At 38.1% G+C, this 22,683-nt stretch overlaps 1 protein-coding gene across 1 annotated transcript in view; it reads right to left on the bottom strand.

The window, feature by feature from the left end:
- Positions 1-3,581: 3,581 nt before the first annotated feature.
- The window catches only part of TNFSF11 (TNF superfamily member 11), a 36,698-nt gene continuing 17,596 nt past the window's right edge, over positions 3,582-22,683 (bottom strand). Inside the window, exons 3-5 of the mRNA XM_049778831.1 lie at positions 9,974-9,986; positions 9,777-9,908; positions 3,582-4,003 (exon numbers count right to left, since the gene is read on the bottom strand). Coding sequence (XP_049634788.1) covers positions 3,582-4,003; positions 9,777-9,908; positions 9,974-9,986 — 567 coding nt within the window. The remainder of the gene's footprint in view (positions 4,004-9,776; positions 9,909-9,973; positions 9,987-22,683) is intronic.

Genomic DNA, 22,683 nt, shown 5'->3' on the forward strand with positions numbered 1-22,683 from the left:
AATTTGCTATAGCATCCAACATGTGCTGATTCCTTGACAAGAGTTTGTCACTCCTTGACATATTCACTTAGCTGTTGCTCAGTGTTGACATGATCTGGTTCCATCTCAATCAGATGTAAATCTTCTCAACAATCCAAGGAACTCTGGAGGAACTTAATGATCCGCAGAGGGAGGGTGGGCAAAACAAGGATTAGGAAAACATAAAATGGAAAGGATTAATGAATACAAAAGGTCTGAAGATAAAGTACAGGGACCAAGGGTGCTTGCATTGCACATGTATAACTTCAGTCGATCTCCCCAGCACTGTGTGTAGTAGCCCTACCATCACTTCCAGGAGTGGTTCCTGAACAGGGCCAGAGTATGGCCTGAGAAACAGCTAGATGTGTTCAAATCTCATTTCCCATGAATACATAGTGGCAATAAAGACTAGAACCAGGGAAAAATGGGTGAAAAGAAAAAGGAATGAAAAGAAGCACATATGAATTAATAGTGGGGTCAGAACAATAGTACTGAGTAGGGCACTTGCCTTGCAAACAACCATTCTGGGTTCGGTCCCCAGCATACCACATGATCCTCAGATACCACCAGAAATGATTCTTGAGAGCAGAGCCAGGTATGGCCAAAAGTCAAGTCATACAAACAACAATGTAAAATAAGGTAGTAGTTCCTGCACTTCAGAACTTGCCACTTAACTAGTAAAAAACCTTGAGCATCCTTAGAAAGGGAAATGCTCAATGTTGAAGGTTGTACATTGTGTGACTGCAATTCAATCATGAACTATGGAATAATTATCTGTGGGGAAAAAACTGTAATATGACCACCTTGTAACCATGTGTTTAAATTAAAAATTAAAAAAAGAAAAGGAAAACACACTTTTCTTTTCCATCTGGCTCTTATACTTGGCAGTTCAGATGTTCTTTTTCAAAGCACCAACTAGTACTTACCAATTTTTTATTATATATTCAATCCAGAAAATCTGAAAAGATCTCTGAACTGCCAAGGGATTATGTACATGTAACATGCGCATTTCAGTCAGGTTAAATTTCCAAGTTCTTCCAGAGAGGTTCTCCCTTAGCATAGTAGATGCTGAGCTATGGGAGCTGCTCAAAGGGCTGGGGCCACCATGTGTTTTGTCACTACATCAGGGTTTTTACCATCTCAAAACCTTGTGTTTAAACTCATCTTTAAGAGAGAAGTCAGTTGCCATCTAAGTGAATAAAATAATAATGGGTCATTGGCATCTGCTTTTGAAAACTTTCAGTACACCTCCTTTCTAAGTCCAATTTTATGTCTAGAACTTGGATGATCTCAAGATCTCAGAAAGTTTGATGGTCCTCTTTACTGCTCTCATAGCATAATAGTACTTGAAATATCTATTGACTAACAGTATTCTTACTACACTGGCTCCTTACTAGAAGGAAAACTCAAGAATGGTAAGAGTACTATAGTGTCTAGAGTTCCTGGTACAATGTTTGCATGTAGTTTTTGGTAATGTAGAACAAATGCTAGCCACCTTTGACTACATCACTGAGTCATGTCATAGGAGCCAGAGTTATCATACAAACCAATGTAAGGGCCAGAAAATAAGCCAATAAATCTCTTTATATAACAAGATTTTATGCCAATGGGAAGTGTAAAAATTTTCAATAACCTGTCAAAATATATTTTCCCTAATAAGAGATTCAGCAATTAGAATATGTAGCCTGAAATCTCTGTACTAATTTATCCAAGATATTTTACTACAGTCACTATTTTTAATATCAAAGTTTTTTTTGTTTGTTTTTTGGGGGCCACAACCATTTGACGCTCAGGGGTTACTCCTGGCTATGCGCTCAGAAATTGCTCCTGGCTTGGGGGGACCATATGGGACGTCAGGGGATCTAACTGCGGTCCGTCCTATGCTAGCGCTTGCAAGGCAGACAGACACCTTTCCTCTAGCGCCACCTTCTCTGCCCCAATATCAAACAGTTTTAATACAATAGATGCAACACAATAGTTGAGTTCCACCACAGGTGTTCTGCTATTTATAAGTTTATAATTTGGGGGCTGGGGAGAACATATAGCAAGCTAGACACTTGCCTTGCAGCAACCAACCCAGGTTCAATCCTTGGTATTGTTTCCATGAGGTCAAAATGCCCATTGCAGTGCTTAATCCTTCTTCACTGTAGTAAAGGAAAAATATTCAGGATTCTTCCAGGCCCAATGATTGTCTTTCAGGACATTATGAAGAGAGCAAAGCACCATTTTTCTTTCCCAATATAAGAGAAACATAAACTTTCTAAGTGAATAAGCTTCTGTTTTCTATTTGGCTATACTCTTGCATATAAATCTCTTGCAAATAATTTTTCAAACTCCAAGGTTCATTAGTTTCATTGAATCTGTTCTGAATTTTTAATTAAATCTACATTTGTCCCAGTAACCTTTGGAAAGACAGACATCACATTACCATATTACATAGTAACATAAAAGAGGACTACAAAATGAGAGTAAGTTTTCTTATAAATTTATTTTCATAACCAAAAACTTTACATTTAAAAGCAATGATATTTTTGTACATTATAAAATAACTTTAAACATTAAAATCATATTTCCTTTTTGCTGATAAGGCACTGTTAATTTATCCATTAAAAATTAAAATTTACAGCACTTGTAGAAAAAAACACCTGTCCAATAATTATATAAATACTTGAAAGATTGCAGTTGTTCATTATGTATCTTTTTTGGGCAATGTCAGCTTTCTAAAGTCAATTAACTTCTAAATTTGAAAGGTACCTGGTGGCCAACATACTGCTTATTATTCAAGGCATTCATTGCATTTTTTTATAGACTTGACAAGTCTGAAAAATCTATAAAGTTAAAAAGAATGAAGAAATATAATACGATTGATATTAGCAAACAACAATGTTTCCCTTAGTTGCAAGTATTCCCCCAGGGCATTTACAAAGTGCACCAGTTAAATATGTCTGTACATTTAAAACATTAAATATGTCTACAGCAAGATATTTTTAAATATTTTGAATCAAATACTATAGCACAAATATAATTTACAATACTTTGCACAGAAAACATTACATCTGAAATATAACTTTAGATATTATATAAAAATACTTATATTTCTCTTCTTGATATTTGCAGGTTCCAGCATGATGTAAAAATCCAAAAGAACTTAACCCTTCAGAGAATGATTCATTTGCAATTAGGTGACAGCCTCATCCTGTCCGCTGCATAGTGGCATATAATCATGGTCTAGAGCCAGAAACTGAACACCCCATCCACAATAGTCCTACTGCCGTTTTCATTTAGCAATTATAATTGCCTCAATCTGCTTTAATTCTTGGAATTCATTACAAAATTTACAAAACCATTGTGTAAGAAAGCCTTTAGAGTTAACACTATCTGAGTGCAACATCTTCCCTTGGTACATATATATGTGCTTTCAACAGAGCCGAAAGGCTGCACAGTCTTCTTGTATGGTTGTGTTCTTAGTAGTCTCACATACCTATATGTCTTTTCTGGCTTATTAAAAGTAAGTTCTCCATACATCCTAGAAAACATATGTCAATTATTCCACAATACTGGCTTCACTCTATGTCTCGAACTTTAAAAGCCCCAAAGTATGTTGCATCTTGATCTGGATCAAGTAGTGAAGGGTTGGAGACTTCAATACTTATTTCCTCACCAGACCGTAGCTTAAAGAATCCTCCAACGTTTATGGAATAAAAATGGAATTCAGAATTTCCTGACCAGTTTTTGGTGCTTCCTCCTTTCATTAGGGTTTGAGAACTCGGAATTTTAATACTGGTTTTAATGACATAAACCATCAACTGAAGATACTCTGAAGCCAGGTTGCCTGAAGTTTCATGATATCGAAAACAAATGTTGGCATAGATGTAATAAAAGCCATCTTGGTTAACTATTAATTTTCCATTGCTGAAAGTCATGTTGGAGATCTTGGCCCATCCTCGGTTGTAGTACCAAGAGGACAGACTCACCTTGTGGGAACCTGAAGAGAGGAGAGACACGTGGTTTAAAATCTATTTCTTCAATGAGAAACATATTTCCACTAGCCAATGCTGTTTTCTTTTTTTGCTTTTGGGCCACACCCAGTGATGCTCAGGGGTTATTCCTGGCTACATGCTCAGAAATCGCTCCTGACTTTAGGGACCATATGGGACACTGGGGATGAAATCGAGGTCCATCCTGGGTTAGCCACATGCAAGGCAAATGCCCTACCACTGTGCTTTCACTCCTCCCCCTAGCCTATGCTTTTTCAGTAAAATGCAGACAAATAGTAGCCATTATTCCAGCAGCTTCTCAAAATAATTATCTGAGAGGAAAATACACTAGCTGCACTCTGCTCTGTACTAGGTGCATGAGAGACTACAAGGAACCAATCTCATGTGACCTACCCTCATGAAGTCTACAGTATACTAAAGATGTCTTCATATTGTTCATATAAGAAGCAGAAAACAACCCTGAGAAAAGAAAGATATTGATAATTGCCATAGGAATCCAAAGGAAAGAGAGAAATTTTTCCTGCAAGAGACATCAAGAATCTTTTTCTAAGTTGCTTCTATATTTGAGAACTGAGATGAAATATGGTAGAGTCAAAAGAAGCAGAAAATCTACTCCACATTGAAGAAAGACAATGAGCCAGAGAGAGAAAAGCAAGAATCAAGGAACAGAAAAGAACTGCCGGTCTTCATGTAATTCCACCTCTCTAACTCATGGAGAAAAGTTCATTTATACAGGATGCAAAGATCCGAGTCACAAATTTTATCAGGTTGAACTCTTAAACTCTATTCTCATCATTATCTCTTTTTACCTCCTCTAATAACACAAATGACTCCCAGCTTCTCCCAGAGAAGTTCAGCAAATAAATATTCTTGGTGTTGCACTCTCCATTTTCACAATTACATTCAATTCCTGTGATCAGAGTGTCATAAAATCTCCATGGATTATTAGGAATCTTCCTTCAGTTCCTTTACCGAGTTGAAATATGACAATGCAAAGGAAACACTTTCTAGGGCAATAAAAGTTTTACAGTATTTTCTCCATCAGCAGTCTCCAATGCTCTTAAAAGTTCAAATCTATTTTCATAGATGTATTAAAAAATCAGAAATACATTTTAAAAACAGAATAAATTATCATTGATATTTGTATGGACACCTCTTATCCAAATGGAAAAAAATATTGGCTAATGAGGGAAAAACTTGTTAGACAGTGTAAAATCCATAAACATGTTTCTCTCCAGGCACTTAGGCAAAGTTAAGTTTGTCATCTGTTAAGATATTAACAAGGCAAAACAGAGCTGAGCACTTTTTGAGTGGATTTAAAATGTATGCATCTAGGAGACATTTTTTTTTTTACTACCTAAGCCCTCAAAGAAACTAATCCAAGGACTCTCTTTAAAAGGGGAGCCCACAGGTCTGCTTTAAAAAAACTGGAAAGCTTTTGATGAGACTTTGTCATTGAAAAATACTTGCAGAATCAGAAACTTATACAAGCTACCTTCCCAGACTGCTTGAATCTTGGAGAACCCTGAGTATCTTCAACTACTCTATAGAATTAAAAAAAAAAAAAGGAAGTACTTTTCATCTCTGGAGTGCCACTCAGTAGCTTCAATAAGGCCTAGAGATCTTCATAACAAGTTGGTCTAGGGGCCAGAGCAATAGTACAGTAGGTAGTGTGACTGCCTTGAATGGTCTAACCCAGATTTGATCCTCAGCATCCTGTATGGTCCCAGAGCATGCAAGAAATAATTTCTGAGCACAGAGTCAGGAGTAACCCCTGAAGACTATTGGGTTTGGCCCCAAAACAACAACAATAAACCAAAAATCAGGCTGGTGCAAGAAACAATCAAGGGGTGATGCAAAAAAGAAAACTGCAACAGGTTTAAGCTAGAGTGCACAGTTCAATAGGCAGCCCTGCAAAGGCCAGTAATCTAGGTTTCAGTCCCTCTATGTCCATGGGTGGAATATTTCCTTAATCCAATGTCTTACTTACAGGATATTATAGCAAGCCAAAGAAGCCTTTAAGGGAGATAAGGCCTATAGTATCCATCTTTTTTTCCTCACAGGAAGTCAACCCCATGTCATCTTCAATCAAAGTATCACAAACATAAAGATCATCTCATGGTTCCAAATGAGTCAAGATGAGACTAGAATTATCAATTTACCACATCTTGTAAATACTAGTAATCCTTCTGAATTGGTTAACAACTGCCTCCTTTGACAAAGGCAATACAAAGTAAGATGCTTTTTATCTTAATCTATTTAATTTCCCAATTTTTGCCTGTGATTTAAATCTTCAGTTATTTGGCCTTATAGTTTATTTCCTCTGATGGCAATTAATAAAGGAAATGTAAGGACTAATGATTAATTATTTAGGTTGAAGTCTAAATCTATTTTCTGAACAGGATGAATCAGCTAATGTGAGAACAAGGACTATCCATGACATGACCTGGGAAGGAAAGAAACTAAAATGGGAGATGAGAGGAAACCTGAACTATATAACTCTCATCAGCAGCAGAGGCCAAATAGAATGGGCATCCTTATTTTCAACCAATCATATATCTTGTTGGTTTGTTTTATTTTTGGAGTGCCAAAGATGGAACCAAGAGTCTCACTCTACAGGCATAAACTCAACTGTTGACACAAATCCAGCCCATTATATCTATATTTGTATTCATTCATCAATTCACTTATCTATTCAGTGAACTAGTTCTTCAATTAATGTGTGTGGTGCTTTTCATGGACTTTCACTCTGTCTCTAATGAAGAATTATATCAGCAGTGTATTATGAGTCAATGGCCACAAAGTAGAGAAAGACATAAAAAATATAACATTTTTATGTCTGCAAGTCACAAACCACTCAACAAAATTTCAGTTTAAGTGAATGCTACACAAATGAAATTCCTTGGCACTCGAGTGAGCTTAGCCCAGTGAGGTTCTGGGACAGAGGACCAGTGGACAGGGAGGACTTATATTGAATGTGGATGAGCTGAGAGAAGGGAATACTGTTAGTGAGGAAACCTGCTAGAGAAAAGCAAGAACTGTGTAGCACATTTAAAGCCAAAGGGAGAAAAATCATTAGAGTAAAGGAGATGTGTCAAGAAAAAGACAAAATGAGAAAGATGAGGAAAATACATTGCAATTAAATTAGTAGACCTCACATGAAAAACCTGGCTTTCTATGACTAATGAGGCTGGCTGATGACCTCCCCAGCACCCATGGTCACTTCTGTTTGAGGCAGAAAACCTGTCCAAAAAACCTGAGCACCATCACCCACTCCCATATAAATCATGCATTCTAACTCCATAGAACTTCATTGTCATCAAGGAGCTTTCAAAACGGCTAAGTTAGTTGCACTGGTGGTATATTAGTAAGCATAGTTGCCTTCCAAAATGCCTAAGTTAACAGATACCCCACAACATATTCTTGCTTTTGCATAATAAAGTGTAAGCTAGGTCTTGAAAAGAGCATACACAATTAAAGCGATCTTCCTCTAATTATTCAATACAGCCTCAAACTGGGAGAGAAATAGATTCTATTTTTCTCTAAACAGAAGTATACAGAAACTTATTTCAACTCAGCTTCAAACTTTATAACCACTGGAAAACAACCAGGCATTTTGCCTTCTTCTTTGGCAATGATTTGAAGGTAGGTGCCTGAAGAAAGAGTTTTATAACTAATCATGCTTGTATTGCCAAACAGACTTTGGCACATAGTCTAATGCAATATTTATTATATGCCATTTAAAATGAAATGAAAAGATAAATTCAGAGCACTCAGAGCACACACAGCTGATAGAGCAGTATTAATTTAATTGCCTCTGCTAACATGTAATGTTCTACACTCCAAAACTCAGGGTAGCTTCACCACAAAACACACAAACACATCTAGGAGAAAAATCTGCTCATTATGAAATTTATAGCTAGTATAGGATGTAGTTTCAAAAATCTTTGATGAACCAAGGAGTTGGGTTTTTACTCTCCTATGTCTTGAGTTGGAAAAAAATCTCCTCATGATTCATGCTATGATAGTGGCTTCGAAACATTAAATAAAAACTTGGATTTTGAGCATCTGAGAGATAGAACAGTAATTAGGGCACATGTCTTACATTTAGACAACCCCAGCTCATCCCTTTTACTTCTTATGGTTCTCTGAGTATTGCTAGGTGTGATCTTTGAGCATAGAACCAGGAGTAAGCCCTGAGCGCCACCAGATATGGCCCCCAAACCAAAAAATATATATTAAATAAATAAAATAAAGCTTGGGTCATTTTAAACTCTAAGAAAATATATGTTATACCATTCTTTTTTTGTTTTTTGTTTTTTGTTTTTGTTTTTGGGTCACACCCGGTGGTGTGTGTTACTCCTGGCTCTGTGCTCAGAAATGGCTCCTGGCAGGCAAAGGGGACCATATGGGATGCTGGAATTCAAACCACTGTCCATCCTGGATCAGCTGCTTGCAAGGCAAATGCCCTACTACAAATGCTTTGCTATCTCTTATGCCCTGTTATACCATTTTTAAAATCAAATGCAATATAATAGTTAATTAAATTCATATAATAATCTTAAATTGCATTCACATAAGACTTACTTTATTATGCCATTTTCCCTATGGGCACTTACTACATGATCTTACTAAATCTTTAGAGCTTCCTTATGACATAGTACTATTCCCATCCTTATGAAAAAGTAGATGCCCAAATGATTTCCATGATTTGGACAATGTTACATGGCCAGAAGTAGAACAGAAAAACCTTAAACCAGGAAGTCAGACTCTAGGGCCCTAGAGGTAATCTACTCAAGGAAAAGAAGAACTCTGGTTTTATTTCCTTTTCAATAAAGTCCATTGCCAACTTCTAAGATAACTTTGAGTATAAAAATCATGACCTTGTGAATTATCCAGAATGGAACATGGCTTCTAAACCTGACACTACCTCTGACTTCGGGCAGATAACAAGGGCTTCATGAATTTTGGCTTCCCTGTTTGCACAATCTGAATGGTGATCACTACCATGAAGAGGTGTCATGAAGATTAGAAAAAGTGAACACAGAGCAAAATGAACATAGTGTTCAGAAATAGTATAACAACAATAATGTTTAATTGTCACTCTTTATCTTAATGTTCTTTTCATGTTCAGCTTTCCCAAGGTAGAGTAGGTATATCAGTATATATTATATGATTATTTGATATATATGATATTTGATATATATGATATATTATATGATATAACAACTGGTAAATTCAGGTAGATGGAGGGTTAAAGCTCTGAGATTCTTTATTTCCAGAAGATAATCAGGATTTCACAGCATTGAGTTAATTCTTACTAGAGAGCATAGATCCTTAGACAGGAGAAAGAGCACCTCATTTCCTAGAAGATTACTGCTTTCAATACATGATCTTGTGTCCTCCATGGAGCGTTGTATGAGAAAACTTCATTTATAATGGCCAGCATGAATTCATGTACAAAGGGTCTCTGGGTATTGCCAACTTACATTATGGCAAGAAAAAAAATGAGCTTTACTAGGGATTGTCATCTCAGTTCTGTACTGTCATCTGGTAGTCTTTTAAAGAAAATATACCTTTGATAATCTGAAAATAAAATAGTGATGATGTCCATTCTGACATGATGGATAATTGACTGAAAATGAAATGATTTCTTTACTGGCCTAGATGTTAAGACTCATAGACATTTAGACAAAGGCAAGTAATAGATTGAGTATTTAAATGGGCTAATAAATTACTTTTGATGCAAATGAAACTCACCTGAGGGAATGTCAGTGGCATTAATTGTGAGATGAGCAAAGGGCTGAGTATCAGGCTTATTTCTTCTGGTCATATCAGCCCGTGGAATTTCCAATATCACTAGAAATGAAAGAAACCATGTTACTCCAAAGGCTACTTACTCATCCTATGAGACTGAAAGCATTCAAAAGATCTATTCTTACCTCTTTCTGGTTTACTGTGTTGTAATTCCTAAAATAAAAAGAAAAAAAAACTTAAGTATACATTCATTCTTTTGATAAAGCAGTAAGAATTCAGGACTGTTGCACACACAATAAATGATTGCTCTTCATCAAAATGTCAGAAATCCATAAACATTAAAATTCCTTGACATTCTGGGTAGTTATTGAGGGACATCTGCACTTAAAGAACTCTGTTGATGTAACTGAAAAAGTACAACACATATTGGCCATCTAACAAAATGGACAATAAAATAAGAAATAAAAGACAATGAAAATTATAAAACATGGACTAATTAAATGTAATTAAACCTCTGTAGTGGGTAAACAAATGGAGATTAATTTAACTAGGAAAACAGCAATTACAAAGAATATATGACTCTCCTAATTCTTCAGGGAGGCTCTTTTGATGACAATATTGTTAGTGAATTCCTATTATAACACCAAAGCTCAGGTCACAGGAAAAAAGAATGATGTCTAGTTCCCAATGGTTAATTTTTTATTTTAAAATGTCAGTGTATTTAAGGTGTTGTGTGTAATTCTAAAAGCTTTAGAGTACTGATAATTAACCTAAAATATTGCCCCAAACAGAGGTTTAGAAGACTAAGCCAGAAAAGTAGCCCAGGTAATTGCATCTTTCTATTTGAGTCCTAAGAATGAAGGATCGGCAAGGTAACCTCGGGGCCACCTGAATTAAGCCTTTGCTATCATTAAATAGAAGGAGGAACAAATAAGAGTTCAGGTTCAAATTCCAGCTCAGCCACCTATGTAAACTGGCTATTAACAACATCTGTATTAGAAGGTGGTTGTGAAGATGAAATTAGATAATTGCATGTAAGCTCTTAGCAGGGAATCTGGCAAATTCAGATGAAACACCAGAGAGAGATTCCTAATGTCTGTTATTGATCTGTGCTAACCATTTCTTCCCAGTATCACTCTGTCCCATCCCCTGCAGTTTAAAAGATAAACTATATCACTAGAGTTATTTGCAAGTCATAGAAAGAAAGAAAGAAAGAAAGAAAGAAAGAAAGAAAGAAAGAAAGAAAGAAAGAAAGAAAGAAAGAAAGAAAGAAAGAAAGAAAGGAAGGAAGGAGGGAAGAAAGGAAGAAGAAAGGAAAGGAAAGGAAAGAAAAGGAAGGAAGGAAGGAAGGAAAGAAGGAAGGAAGGAAGGAAGGAAGGAAGGAAGGAAGGAAGGAAGGAAGGAAGGAAGAAGGAAGGAAGGAAGGAAGGAAGGAAGGAAGGAAGAAAGAGAGAGAGAGAGAGAGAGAGAAAGAAAGAAAGAAAGAAAGAAAGAAAGAAAGAAAGAAAGAAAGAAAGAAAGAAAGAAGAAGAAAGAAAGAAAGAAAGAAAGAAAGAAAGAAAGAAAGAAAGAAAGAAAGAAAGAAAGAAAGAAAGAAAGAAAAGAAAGAAAGAAAGAAAGAAAAGAAAGATAGAAAATAGATAGATAGACAGACAGACAGACAGACAGACAGACAGACAGACAGACAGATAGATAGATAGATAGATAGATAGATAGATAGATAGATAGATAACCTTTTGTTTTGTTTTGTTTGGGGGCCACACCCAGTGATGCTCAGGAGTTACTACTGGCTTTGGGCTCAGAAATTGTTCCTGGCTTGGGAGACCATATGGGAAGCCGGGGGATCAAATTGCAATCTGTCCTAAGTCAGCCACATGCAAGGCAAACATCCAACTGTTGTGCCACCGCTCCAGCCCTAGATATATACCTTTATACACACTTATAATACCTTTTTATAATATCCTTTTCACTGTATATGCCATTATACATTTCAATATATATATATATGTTATGTGATTTCTGGAAGAGGGATATAAGCAATTGTGTGATAGATGTGGTACAGTATATGAAACATCTAAAGCATAAACATTAACATTATTGTAAACCAGATTATAGTAGAAGGAGTAGTGGTAGTAGTAGTAAAAAAGCAGTAAAATAATAGATTAGGAGGGCCCGGAGATATAGCACAGCGGTGTTTGCCTTGCAAGCAGTCGATCCAGGACCTAAGGTGGTTGGTTCGAATCCCGGTGTCCCATATGGTCCCCTTGCCTGCCAGGAGCTATTTCTGAGCAGACAGCCAGGAGTAACCCCTGAGCACCGCCGGGTGTGTCTCAAAAACAAACAAACAAAAAATGGATTAGAAAACTTGAAGACAAGAAATTTGTAGATCTATTTTTTTCTTTTATCATTAGTAGAAGAGAGGGAGGACGGGAGATGGAAGCAGTTAAGTAAGGGGGACATGACAGGAAAATAATGGGTTGAATCATTGAAATGTCAACAGTAGCAGTTATAGGCACTTTGTGGTTGTGGTGGTGCAGTGTCTCTGTATACCAAAAGCATCAACTTAAACACTGATGGCTACAAACAAGGCAAAGTATTCCACCACTGTATGATCAATTCAGACAATGGTTCTGAGAACTTTCAACAGTGAAGCTAATGTCTCAGACCTCCAGCCTCAATGTGAGAGTCAAGCCCTCACAATTCCTCAGAGATTCCAATATGGTCAAGTTGGAGATTTTCTTGGAGTTTAACTCCCTGTCCAGACTCAAGTCAGTGATGATGTGGGCAGGAAATGTCTGTGCTTTGCCACCAAGAAATGGACTTCTCTGCCTGTTTAAACACTGCTTTGGGATAGAGCTAATGGTGTTCATTATAGCACTACTCAGAAGCACTTCCATTGTCTGCTAAGAAAATAAAAGGCATCAAGACTCAGGATGAATCAAATCTGCAGCTAGAGACAACTGGGATTCCTTACTCCATGTTCTATCTGCCATGGGTGTCAAGAACTGCAATTCCTTGCTGGAAACCCTGAAGGAAAATTCACATTTGAAAAAGAAAGAGAGCAGTTTGTGTCTACAACCTACAGCTACCAAAAAAAAAATGTATCTCAAATTTTCTCCCACTGTACTCTCAAATTTTTATTTGTTTGTTTGTTTATTTATTTATTTATTTTATTTTTGTCACACCTAGAGACATTCAGGGATTACTCCTGGCTCTACGCTCAGAGATTAATTCTGGCAGGCTCAATGGACCATTTGGGATGCAGCGAATGGAACCTAGGTCTGTCCTGGGTCAGCGATGTGCAAGGCATATGCCCTACCACTGTGCTATCTCTCCAGCCCCCATGTACTCTCAATTTTTTTGAGCTGCAATTCATTGTTATTTAGGTGCATCAATAAACATAACAGCTTTCTTTTTTCTTCCTTTCTTTTTTGTTTTTGTTTTTGTTTTGGGGCCACATCTGGTGATGCTCAGGGGTTATTCCTGCTCTAGTCAGAAATTACTTTTGGCTTGGGGTGGCCATATGGGCTGCTGGAATTCTAACCACCATCGGTCCTGGTTCGTTTGTGTGCCAGGTAAAAACCCTATAGCTGTGCCCTAAACATAACAGTTTTCTAAGAGAATACTTTTTTTTTTTTTAACAGTCTTTCACAGTCATATTTCAGTAACAGTGACAGTGAATTAGGGCCTTTCTCACCACCAGTGTTGACCTCCCTCCACAATAGTTCCCAGCATGCATTCCATACCTCCAACCTTAGCCCCCTAGACTGCTACCGTAACAGGTCCCTTTGTGTATAGCTTGTTATAGTTTGGGTCTCTTGAATCTACTGTCTTTGACAGTGGTTTGAGTATTTAGGGCTGACCATTTTTTATTTCCACTCTATGCTCCTGGGACTATTTGTCCCCTGCATCACATCCACTTTTTGTAGGGAGACATATAAGTGTGAGGCAGAACCAGATGATTCATGTTCTATAGTTCTATTAAAAAAATAAAAAAAGACAGGGGCTCCTATCTAGAAGCTATAAATATAAATAAAATTTAAAAAAAAAAAGAGAAAAGAGGGAGGCAGATGTCGCAAGTGCTTTTTTAGTTTTTGTTTTTGTTTTGCATAGATTCAGTAAACTTTGGGGGTAATGAGAAAATAAATTTCCTTGGCCTAAGAGTTATGCGGTGTCTCTACCCTTGAAGCATACTGTCATGAGACCAAATCTAGGTTCTAGTAAGAGAACATTTATTAGGGGCCTTGACTTGAACCTAGTCTGTAGTTAGCCTGAATGATTTAGAAAATATGATATATGTTTTAGAGAATCAAATAATTTTAGTAAAATAAATTTGAGATGTGAGGGAAGAGGAAAGAGACAGAGTATACATATTCAAAAGAGAACATAAACTTGGAAAAAAGTCAAGATGGACATTTTCTTTTCATTTAAAAACTTAGCTCTACCACTGCTTAGATACAGAAACAAGCAAAGTATATAAATACAAATAAGGAAATTGTGATAGCTGGTCACAGTAGATTCAAATAAAAAAAAAAGATTAGAGTGGGTAAAATGGAAATCAAAATAGCAAGAACTAAAGGATATTATGCAAGAAAAAAAATAAGTCCAGAAGTAAAAAATAGTTATTCAAATTAGCCTGCAGTGAACATACAATTGAGGAGTGGCTGAAATAAAAAAAACAAGCCCATAAACATTAACAGCAGAACTGAGGGTACCTGAAAGGAAAAAACATAGGGCATGAGATATAAGGTGCAGGAGGTTAAGGAAAGGTGATAGGTGGTCGGTTAGTTGGTGGAAGGTTGATTATGCTTACTTTTGAGCAATTAGTAAAATGACTCTTTTAAAAGTTAAAAAAAAAACTGGCAACAGAAAGATAATTTAAGGAATTGGATATATGCCTTGCATACCTAGGAGCACGTGGTTGCATGCAAGGACCTGAGTTTAACCCCTAGCATCACTTAGCCCCTCTGAGAACTGAATTGTGGGAAGAGTGGCCCCAGGGCCCCTGCGCATGTCTATAGATGCCCAAAATAAAAATAAAGGAAACTCCTTTATATAATTTTAATATGGATTAGGTGCTGAGACATACTACAGAGTGTTTTCATAAATGACTGTGGACTCCATTTACTTACAGATTTGTTATATTTTCATAATTTCACATACTAAAATTGAGTTTCAAATATTTGATGCCAACAGAGTTTCATCTACTATAGTATGACAGGTAGTAGTAATCTAGCACAGCTTTCAAGCATGCCGCTTCAAAATAGGGTGCCTGGGCTAGTGCCATAGTACAAGTTGGGTCTTTACCTTGCATGTGTCAAACCAAGGTTTGACACCAGCACTACATTGTATCTTTTGAGCACCACCAGGAAAAATCTCTCATCCAGAGTCTGTAGTATTCCTTTTTTTTTTTTTTTTTTTTTTTTTTTGGTTTTTGGGCCACACCCTGTGACGCTCAGGGGTTACTCCTGGCTATGCGCTCAGAAGTTGCTCCTGGCTTCTTGGGGGACCATATGGGACGCCGGGGGATCGAACCGCGGTCCGTCCTAGGCTAGCGCAGGTAAGGCAGGCACCTTACCTCCAGCGCCACCGCCCGGCCCCAGTATTTCCTAAATACAGCCAGGTGTAACCCAAGCCCATTCACCCTAAAAAGGGTTACTTCAAAATTCAGTTCTTGGGCACATAAAACATTTAAACTGGTATTTTCCAACCTCTTTGTTTGAGAAGCAAGTCATGAGAGCCAGAGGTGAAAGAGGCTCTGCCCAGATGTACAAAGAGACCACCCTTATCACCGAGACTCAAGGAGACCATGAGGAATTTCAAAGAACAGACTGCGCCAAGGTCCCCAATTCCCCAAACTTGATTCAGATCCTTTGGCTTAGATCGCATCTTTCAGCAATTTTTCCCCTTCAACTAAAAGTATTGAATCTTCTTTCCCTGATAAAGATTTCATGGCAAGGAGAACTCACATTAAATGCATTTGTATTCCATTCTCTTGTTCATCTGTCTTTTGTCAGCGAAGCTAAAAAACCTTTTGGGGCCCTGTAGATTGTAAGAGAAGAACAAGGGAAAGAGAGTATTCTCCCATATTTGTCAAAAGACTGCTAATGGGTGGATCCCTCCCTGGAGAGCCCTGAAAGTAGATGTATATTGATGAGAACTTGACATTAGGAAACCTAGCCTCAGAATTTTTAGGGACTTCAGAAAACAATGGGCTAAGGAGTCTTTTTAACAGCCAACAAAAGGCTGAGTCGCCATCCAGAGGTGATGTAATAAGATCAGCTCCACACTGGGGCTACTCATCATGCCATTCCTTGAGGATCAGAGACCTGGCTATGGACATCCCAAGCACAGATCTTTCCTGAATACCCCTTAGTATTTTTCACTTTCAAGATGCTAACAAACCCCTTTTAAGGCAAATCGACCACTGACAATTCCATTTATTTTCTAAGCTTTGCATCGGCATTGATCTTCTTCCACATGAGGTGTCTACTTTGTCACATTAATTAGTTTTCGAGTGTGCAGTGGTCTTTATTTTCACATATTAACAGTTAAGCATTCTCTTCTGATTTCTTTGAATTCAGAAAATTTTGAATGTCTCATTTTGGGAAAACACTGCAAAGCATATCTTAGTTCCTTTTCTCTGAACAAATGATTCAGATAAAAGAGTAAAAGAGAGCTTTTTTTAAAACAGATGTGTTTAATTTTATGTTAAACCCATGTATAAGTTAATAGTAATAAGTACAATAAAAAGCAATTCTTTGAGACGAATATCCAATACAATCCTACTCTGCCCACACTACCAGACATCAGATTTGCATGAGAAAGGTATAGGCAGTTCTGACACTCATGCACACAACCCCAGCAAATAATCCAACAGAAGCTGGGAACAGTTCTCTGGATAAAAAAGCTGGGCAGAAAGCCTTCTCAGCAATCTTCCCTTGGCCAAAAGCCACTAAAGAGAACCCAGTGTCCTGCTCTCCAGGAGGATCAGCAATCTGCCTTCTCAGAAAACAGTATGTTTAGCATCTGTTACAAGCAAGGGACAAAAAGAAATGCCCTGGTTTCTATAAACTACCACAACAAATAGAATAATTACAAATAAGTTGTCATGAAAATTCACATGAATGAATGAACTTATCATGTCACGCTGTAATAAGCAGGCTTTTCAGCAAATGCATGCATTTTTAGATAAGCATAATTTATGCCTAAATTATGACAGCTTCATTTAACCCTTTGAAACAGGACCAAAAAAGAAAACCTAACTGTTGGTAGACAGCCAAATTGAAGCCAATGAAAAGAAAGCCTCTGACATACTGCCACCTCGTGGACGTTGTTCGGTATGTCACATTCAGGACAGCACAGTTAGGCAGGTAGTCCCCACTCCTAAGCCTAAAAACTAGAAAGATAAGGACATTTCATCACATTTTAAAACATCCTTATTGTGCTGTTCTCTCACTTAGACTTTATTAGCTCTTATTCTTTGCTCAGAATGAATTTGAGCAGACAAGATAATAACTAATAGGATTTTCTTTTTCAACTTCAACTTTTACTTCAGCCATAGAAAATGCTGAAATTTCATTATGGCTCTTTCATGAGAGGAAGTACACAGAAGATCAAGGTTAATGTGTAACTCTGTGGTCTCTTAAAAGTCCCTGCTTCCTTTCAACTTCTCCCAAACTCAACGTATCTAAAAAGCAGAGGTGTGCAGAGAAGCACAAAAGGAGTCTGTCTGAACACCATAAGCCAGGATTCTTGATTGTCTTTTCACAGGTTTCTGAAGCTTTTGCCAAACAAAGGTGGAAAGGAGATATCCCAGCACTGGCTCAATTATACTAAATTTGTTTCACTTAAGAGAGATTATATTGTGCAAGATTTTGTTTGTTTGTTTTAGAGCCACACCCAGCAGTGAACAGGGTTACTCCTAGCTCTGTGCTCAGAAATCGCTCCTGACAAACCCAGGGAACTATATGGAATGACGGGAATTGAACCACCATCTATTCTAGGCCAGCCACATGCAAGACAAATGCCCTACTGCTGTGTTATCACTGCAACCCCATATTGTACAAGATTAAATTTGATATCCATGAGGATTTTCAACTGGTAGATCCTTGAAGGAACAGTTATGGGAAATTTGCACCCAAGTAATTCAAACACTTTCATCTTTTCACTCAACTGGCGATAACTACCCAAAACAAGACTTTGATAACATTCGAACTCAAGAAGGAATGCTATTAATTTGGTCTTAAGTTTGTTTGTCTGATTGCAATGGTCTTTTTCCTTGAAAAATAATATAAATTTAAGCTCCCATTGAGGGCCTTCACAGCTATAAAGATTCCCTAAAAGGGTCACATTGCTGGAGTCTGGACTTATCAGACTGAAAAATTCCATGCATGCATTGCGATGTGAATTGTGTAATCCCTGTGGTAACTGTCAATCAGTGCAGAGAAGAAGCAATTTGTACAGCCAGATGCTTCAAAACCACTGGCCCGGGTCTCAGGTGGCTGCCTCCCTCTGCAGCAGCTGCAGGGACAGCTGGCTGGTTGAATAAGGATTTAACACCCCTTCCCCAGATATAACACCAGGTTCACACGCTTGTTAACATATGTAATGCATTCTTTTTAACATCTTATGATACCCTTCAAGTAATTTTTCTCCAAGCATACCTACAAGAATAGAGTATTCATCAGCTGAGTTAGCACATGAATGCAAACACATGGATTGTTTCTGAAAATGAATAGCCAATTTCCTGTTCATGCTGGGAAGTCCCTGCAGACTTACCTAGTAAATAATGGAGAAATTCATCCCCTTTACTCCAGCAAGAGAACTATAGGCTTCCTTGAGCTCTCATTGTTTCTCATTAGGACTACTAGTCTCCCCTTCCTGAAACAATTGCTACTAGAATTGAGGAACCTAAAGCAGTGTTGTCCTTCAACCTTTATGAAGCCCTGCAGAGCACTCCATAGACCCTTAGTTACAATCACAGCAAGCAGTCCAGTAATTTCCAGCCCTCTACAATTGCAAAGCACCCAGCACTGGCCCATTGAGCAATGCTTGAAGACTGCCTGCTCTGAAGTAATATGGGAGCATATCTCTTCTCCAAATATAGTCCTTAAAAATTCAGGGTCAAAAATCACATTCCTTACCTAGATCTATAAAGCCTTGGATTGATATAGGACTGAATACCATTACTGCCTCTACTAGTTATACTTCTCTCACATCCCACAATTTCACAATCCCTCAAAAATACTTTGAAACCTCATCATAGGTTCCAGCCCTGCAAAACTATCCAGAGTTGGCTCTTCCATAAGGATCTTGCCTTTTGTATATGCAGATTTTTAAAACTTTTTTATTTAAACAAATTTATTACATACATGATTGTGTGGGTTTCAGTCATGTAAAGAACACCACCCATCACCAGTGCAACATTCCCATCACCATTGTCCCAACTATCTCCCTCCTCCCCCACCCAACCTTCGCCTGTACTCTAGACAGGCTTTCCTATTTCCCCCTCCGTACTTTCTCATTATTAGGATAGTTCAAAACTTGGTTATATATGCAAATATATAAAATATATTTTATGTACACAATCTTTCAAAGAATTGGCTCACCTATTTCAAACAGCTCTTCTTTCAAAGTGAAAATTTTCTTTCCAAGGGATTATTAGATTACAAGGCACAGAAAAAAAACTTTGGCTTTGTAAGCAGCCATGAAAGAGTTGGGGTCTAAAATGAAAATCTCAGCTTCTAGTTTTTCCTTACCTAAATTTGCATGAGCTTCATCATACCTGATACATCAGGAAATACCTTTTTATACACTTAAATGGATTAAATTCTACTAGTTTCTTAGAAAGAACCAATGTTTTCAAAGTTCAAGAGACATCTCAGCAATACATCTTAATGGCCAGGATCCATGGACACATGGTGCAATCTAAATCCAGTTACAAGTGATATGGTGGAGTATGGAGGGTCCCATGTAACAGAGTCTTAATGGATATCAGGAGAGGAGAGGACTTCTCTGGAAAGCATGAGGACTACTCCTTCCCCCTCCCAAATGGAGAACTAGGGGTGAGCAGCTCAGTAAGTAGAGAGGAGGGCAACCAGTGGATAGGATACAGTTTCCACTAAATCCTGAACCCCTCCAACTCAATTTTTTATTTTGTAATACAGATTTGGAAGGTCTCTCCAAAACCCAAAACTCTCTCAACACAGGATTCAACCTCCCATTTTCCATTTAAGCTACACCACTCTCAGTCTCACAACCAGTTGATATCATGTCTGGAATCAGCCTCTGCACATTACCCAGAAATTCTGAAAATTCTCCCTGAAGAATTAGACCAAGATGGGTATTTCTTCCCTCCTCCCCCACAGTCCCCACATGTCCAAATCACAAGAGGTCTCATTTCCTCACCCCAGAAGTCTGCTGATTAGAAGAAACACACTTTGGTCAAAGAAATCATGTACTTAAGCCACCTACAAGATCTGAGGAAATTGTGTGCCCTTGTGTTTCGAAAGCAGAGTGATGCTTTCCTGGCAGGGGTAATGGCAATGCTTGGGAATAGAAAATTAGTTTTTATTGTTTAACCTTCATGGTTTAAATGAGGAGGCTTCTGCTGCATTTAAAGGTCCCCTCGGGTTTTCATGAAGTAGCCATCTGACAGCAATATTAGTCTTCATAAAGAACAGTGATTTTAAAATGTCTTGTGCTTTGGTACTCGTTAAAGATGTTTAATCGAGGGGCTTGGCAGAGTGACTGCAGTGAGGTGTCTCAGGCTCGAAATACAGGTTACCAGCTCTCTACTTTCTATTACTACTTGAAGCAGAAAAATGCCACTTGACCTGGGCACAGCATTGGATGGTCAAAAAGCTGCCTCTTTGGAAGATGCTGCCGATCAGGGACAGAGAGGCACCAATCAACCACTGCAGAAGAATGAGACCACAAAGGAAAGAGTAAGGCTGTCAGTGAAGACCTCTCAAGACTCAAGGATCTAATGTGTTCAGGCCCCAAAGAAGGAAAAGCCCTCCCACCACACACAAAGTAGCTGGAAGATTATCTTTGAGTGGGAAGTTGCATTCAAACCCAGCTAGCTTTTGATGTTACTGAACAACTTGCCCCCTGCTGCTGATTACCAACAACAGGGATGATGGACACAATGCATTTAAGCTGGTTTCCTTGGGATCACTAAGCACCATTGTGTACCCATTCAACAGCATGAGAATTCTCCTCTCACAATATCAGTTCTTGGAGCATTCATATTAAAAGGACTCACATTCAAAAGACTGGGGGCAATGTCAAGACAGGCCCCATAGTTGAAATCCATGACCCAGTCAACACCAAAATGTGCTGGTTTTCCCTAACAAGAACACCTAACACTGACATTAAGAAGGGAGGGAACTATGAAGGCATGTTTTGGGAAACAATGCCTGAGTTTTGGGTGACAGAAAATTGATTCTTATCATGATGGGCCTGAAAAGACATGTATAGGGCTCTATGTAGTTCCATCTGCCACCTTTTTCACAAAGTGTCCTGATGACTGTCAAGTATTTTAGAGATCCTTCTATCCTCACCATCCTCCAGAATTCCTGGTCTAAGAGTCAAAGATGCTATGTTTCTAGCACATAGGTCCTTTCTGTCCAAATGCTGCATATAATTAAATTAAGAAGCAACCATTAGCCATACAATACCAGCAATTCCATGGAGGCCACCTAGTAGAAGATGAGTTGGCCTGATGGGATGAGATGGAGGTAATGAACCTGTAGGTCGAGGATTTCAAAGCATAGATGGTGTTCAGGAGCCTCACCTTAGCTGATGATTAAAGGGAACCACTGGGGAATTTCATAAACTAGAAAAATAAGTGACATATTTAGATTTGTATTTAATTTGTCTGTTTGCCTTGCAGGTGTCAGGATTAAATCCAGGATTCATGTGTCTTAGGCATGCGCTTTCCAAAGGAACCACTATCCAGGTCAGATTTAACATTCTAGAACACTCAAATGTAGAGAGGATAGTCTATGGTTGGGGATATCAGGATTGTGATTTCAGCTGCACATGAGTCGGGACAAGAAATGAAGACTGCCAGGATAATAGGCTACAAAATCAGATTCACAAGAAAAAGAGAAGTACTGGGAAGTTTGGGGGGGGGGGAGGGCTGTAGCATTCATGGGATGGAAGTAAGAAAAGTGTTAATGAAAATATAGACCATCTTTTTCCTTCTATTTGGGGCATAGACATAAGAGTATTTATTGGTATTTACCATGAAAGGATGGTCATGTGAGAAACAAGCAGAGACACTGATGGGAGATACTCAATTAACAGAACTTTCTGATGGCTAGGAACCCTTCTGTTAAAATTTTCTTTTTTTCTTCTGTAATCACTATTTTCAACCCGTCTTTAATTACTACTACCATTGCTGCCACCACATGTTCTCAAAGAGCAAGTGTTCTCAAAACTAGGGTAACACTTCAGAAATGAGGACATTATGTTCATTGGAATTCCCTCAGACCCTGAACCTCAAAAGGTTCAGACAAACAATTCTTGTCTTTCATCTCAGATACCAACCACTCACTACACATCTACCTTTCCAAATCCATACAGACCTGATCTTTCTTGTCAAATGCTTTCAATTCCCTCACTAAAGACTTCCTTGCCCACTGTGACTCTCATCTTTCTTAGGCTACTGAGAACACCATGGGCAGGATCCTTTTCAATGCTCATTCTAAAGCTTTCTTTTAAATGGGCAACCTTCTAGGAGAGGGTTTCCATAATTAGAGGGAAAAAATTTGTTCTTTAACTGCCACAGCACAATCAGTGTGACAAATACAGCAGCCTCGATTATCTTTAAATCAAGCAGAAGAAACAATGCTCTAGAGCACTGTTCATCTTTTTTGACCAGAGTCTTCTAATCCCTGTT

This window comes from Suncus etruscus, chromosome 8, assembly GCF_024139225.1.
Source record: "Suncus etruscus isolate mSunEtr1 chromosome 8, mSunEtr1.pri.cur, whole genome shotgun sequence".
NCBI classification, from domain to species: Eukaryota; Metazoa; Chordata; class Mammalia; order Eulipotyphla; family Soricidae; genus Suncus; species Suncus etruscus.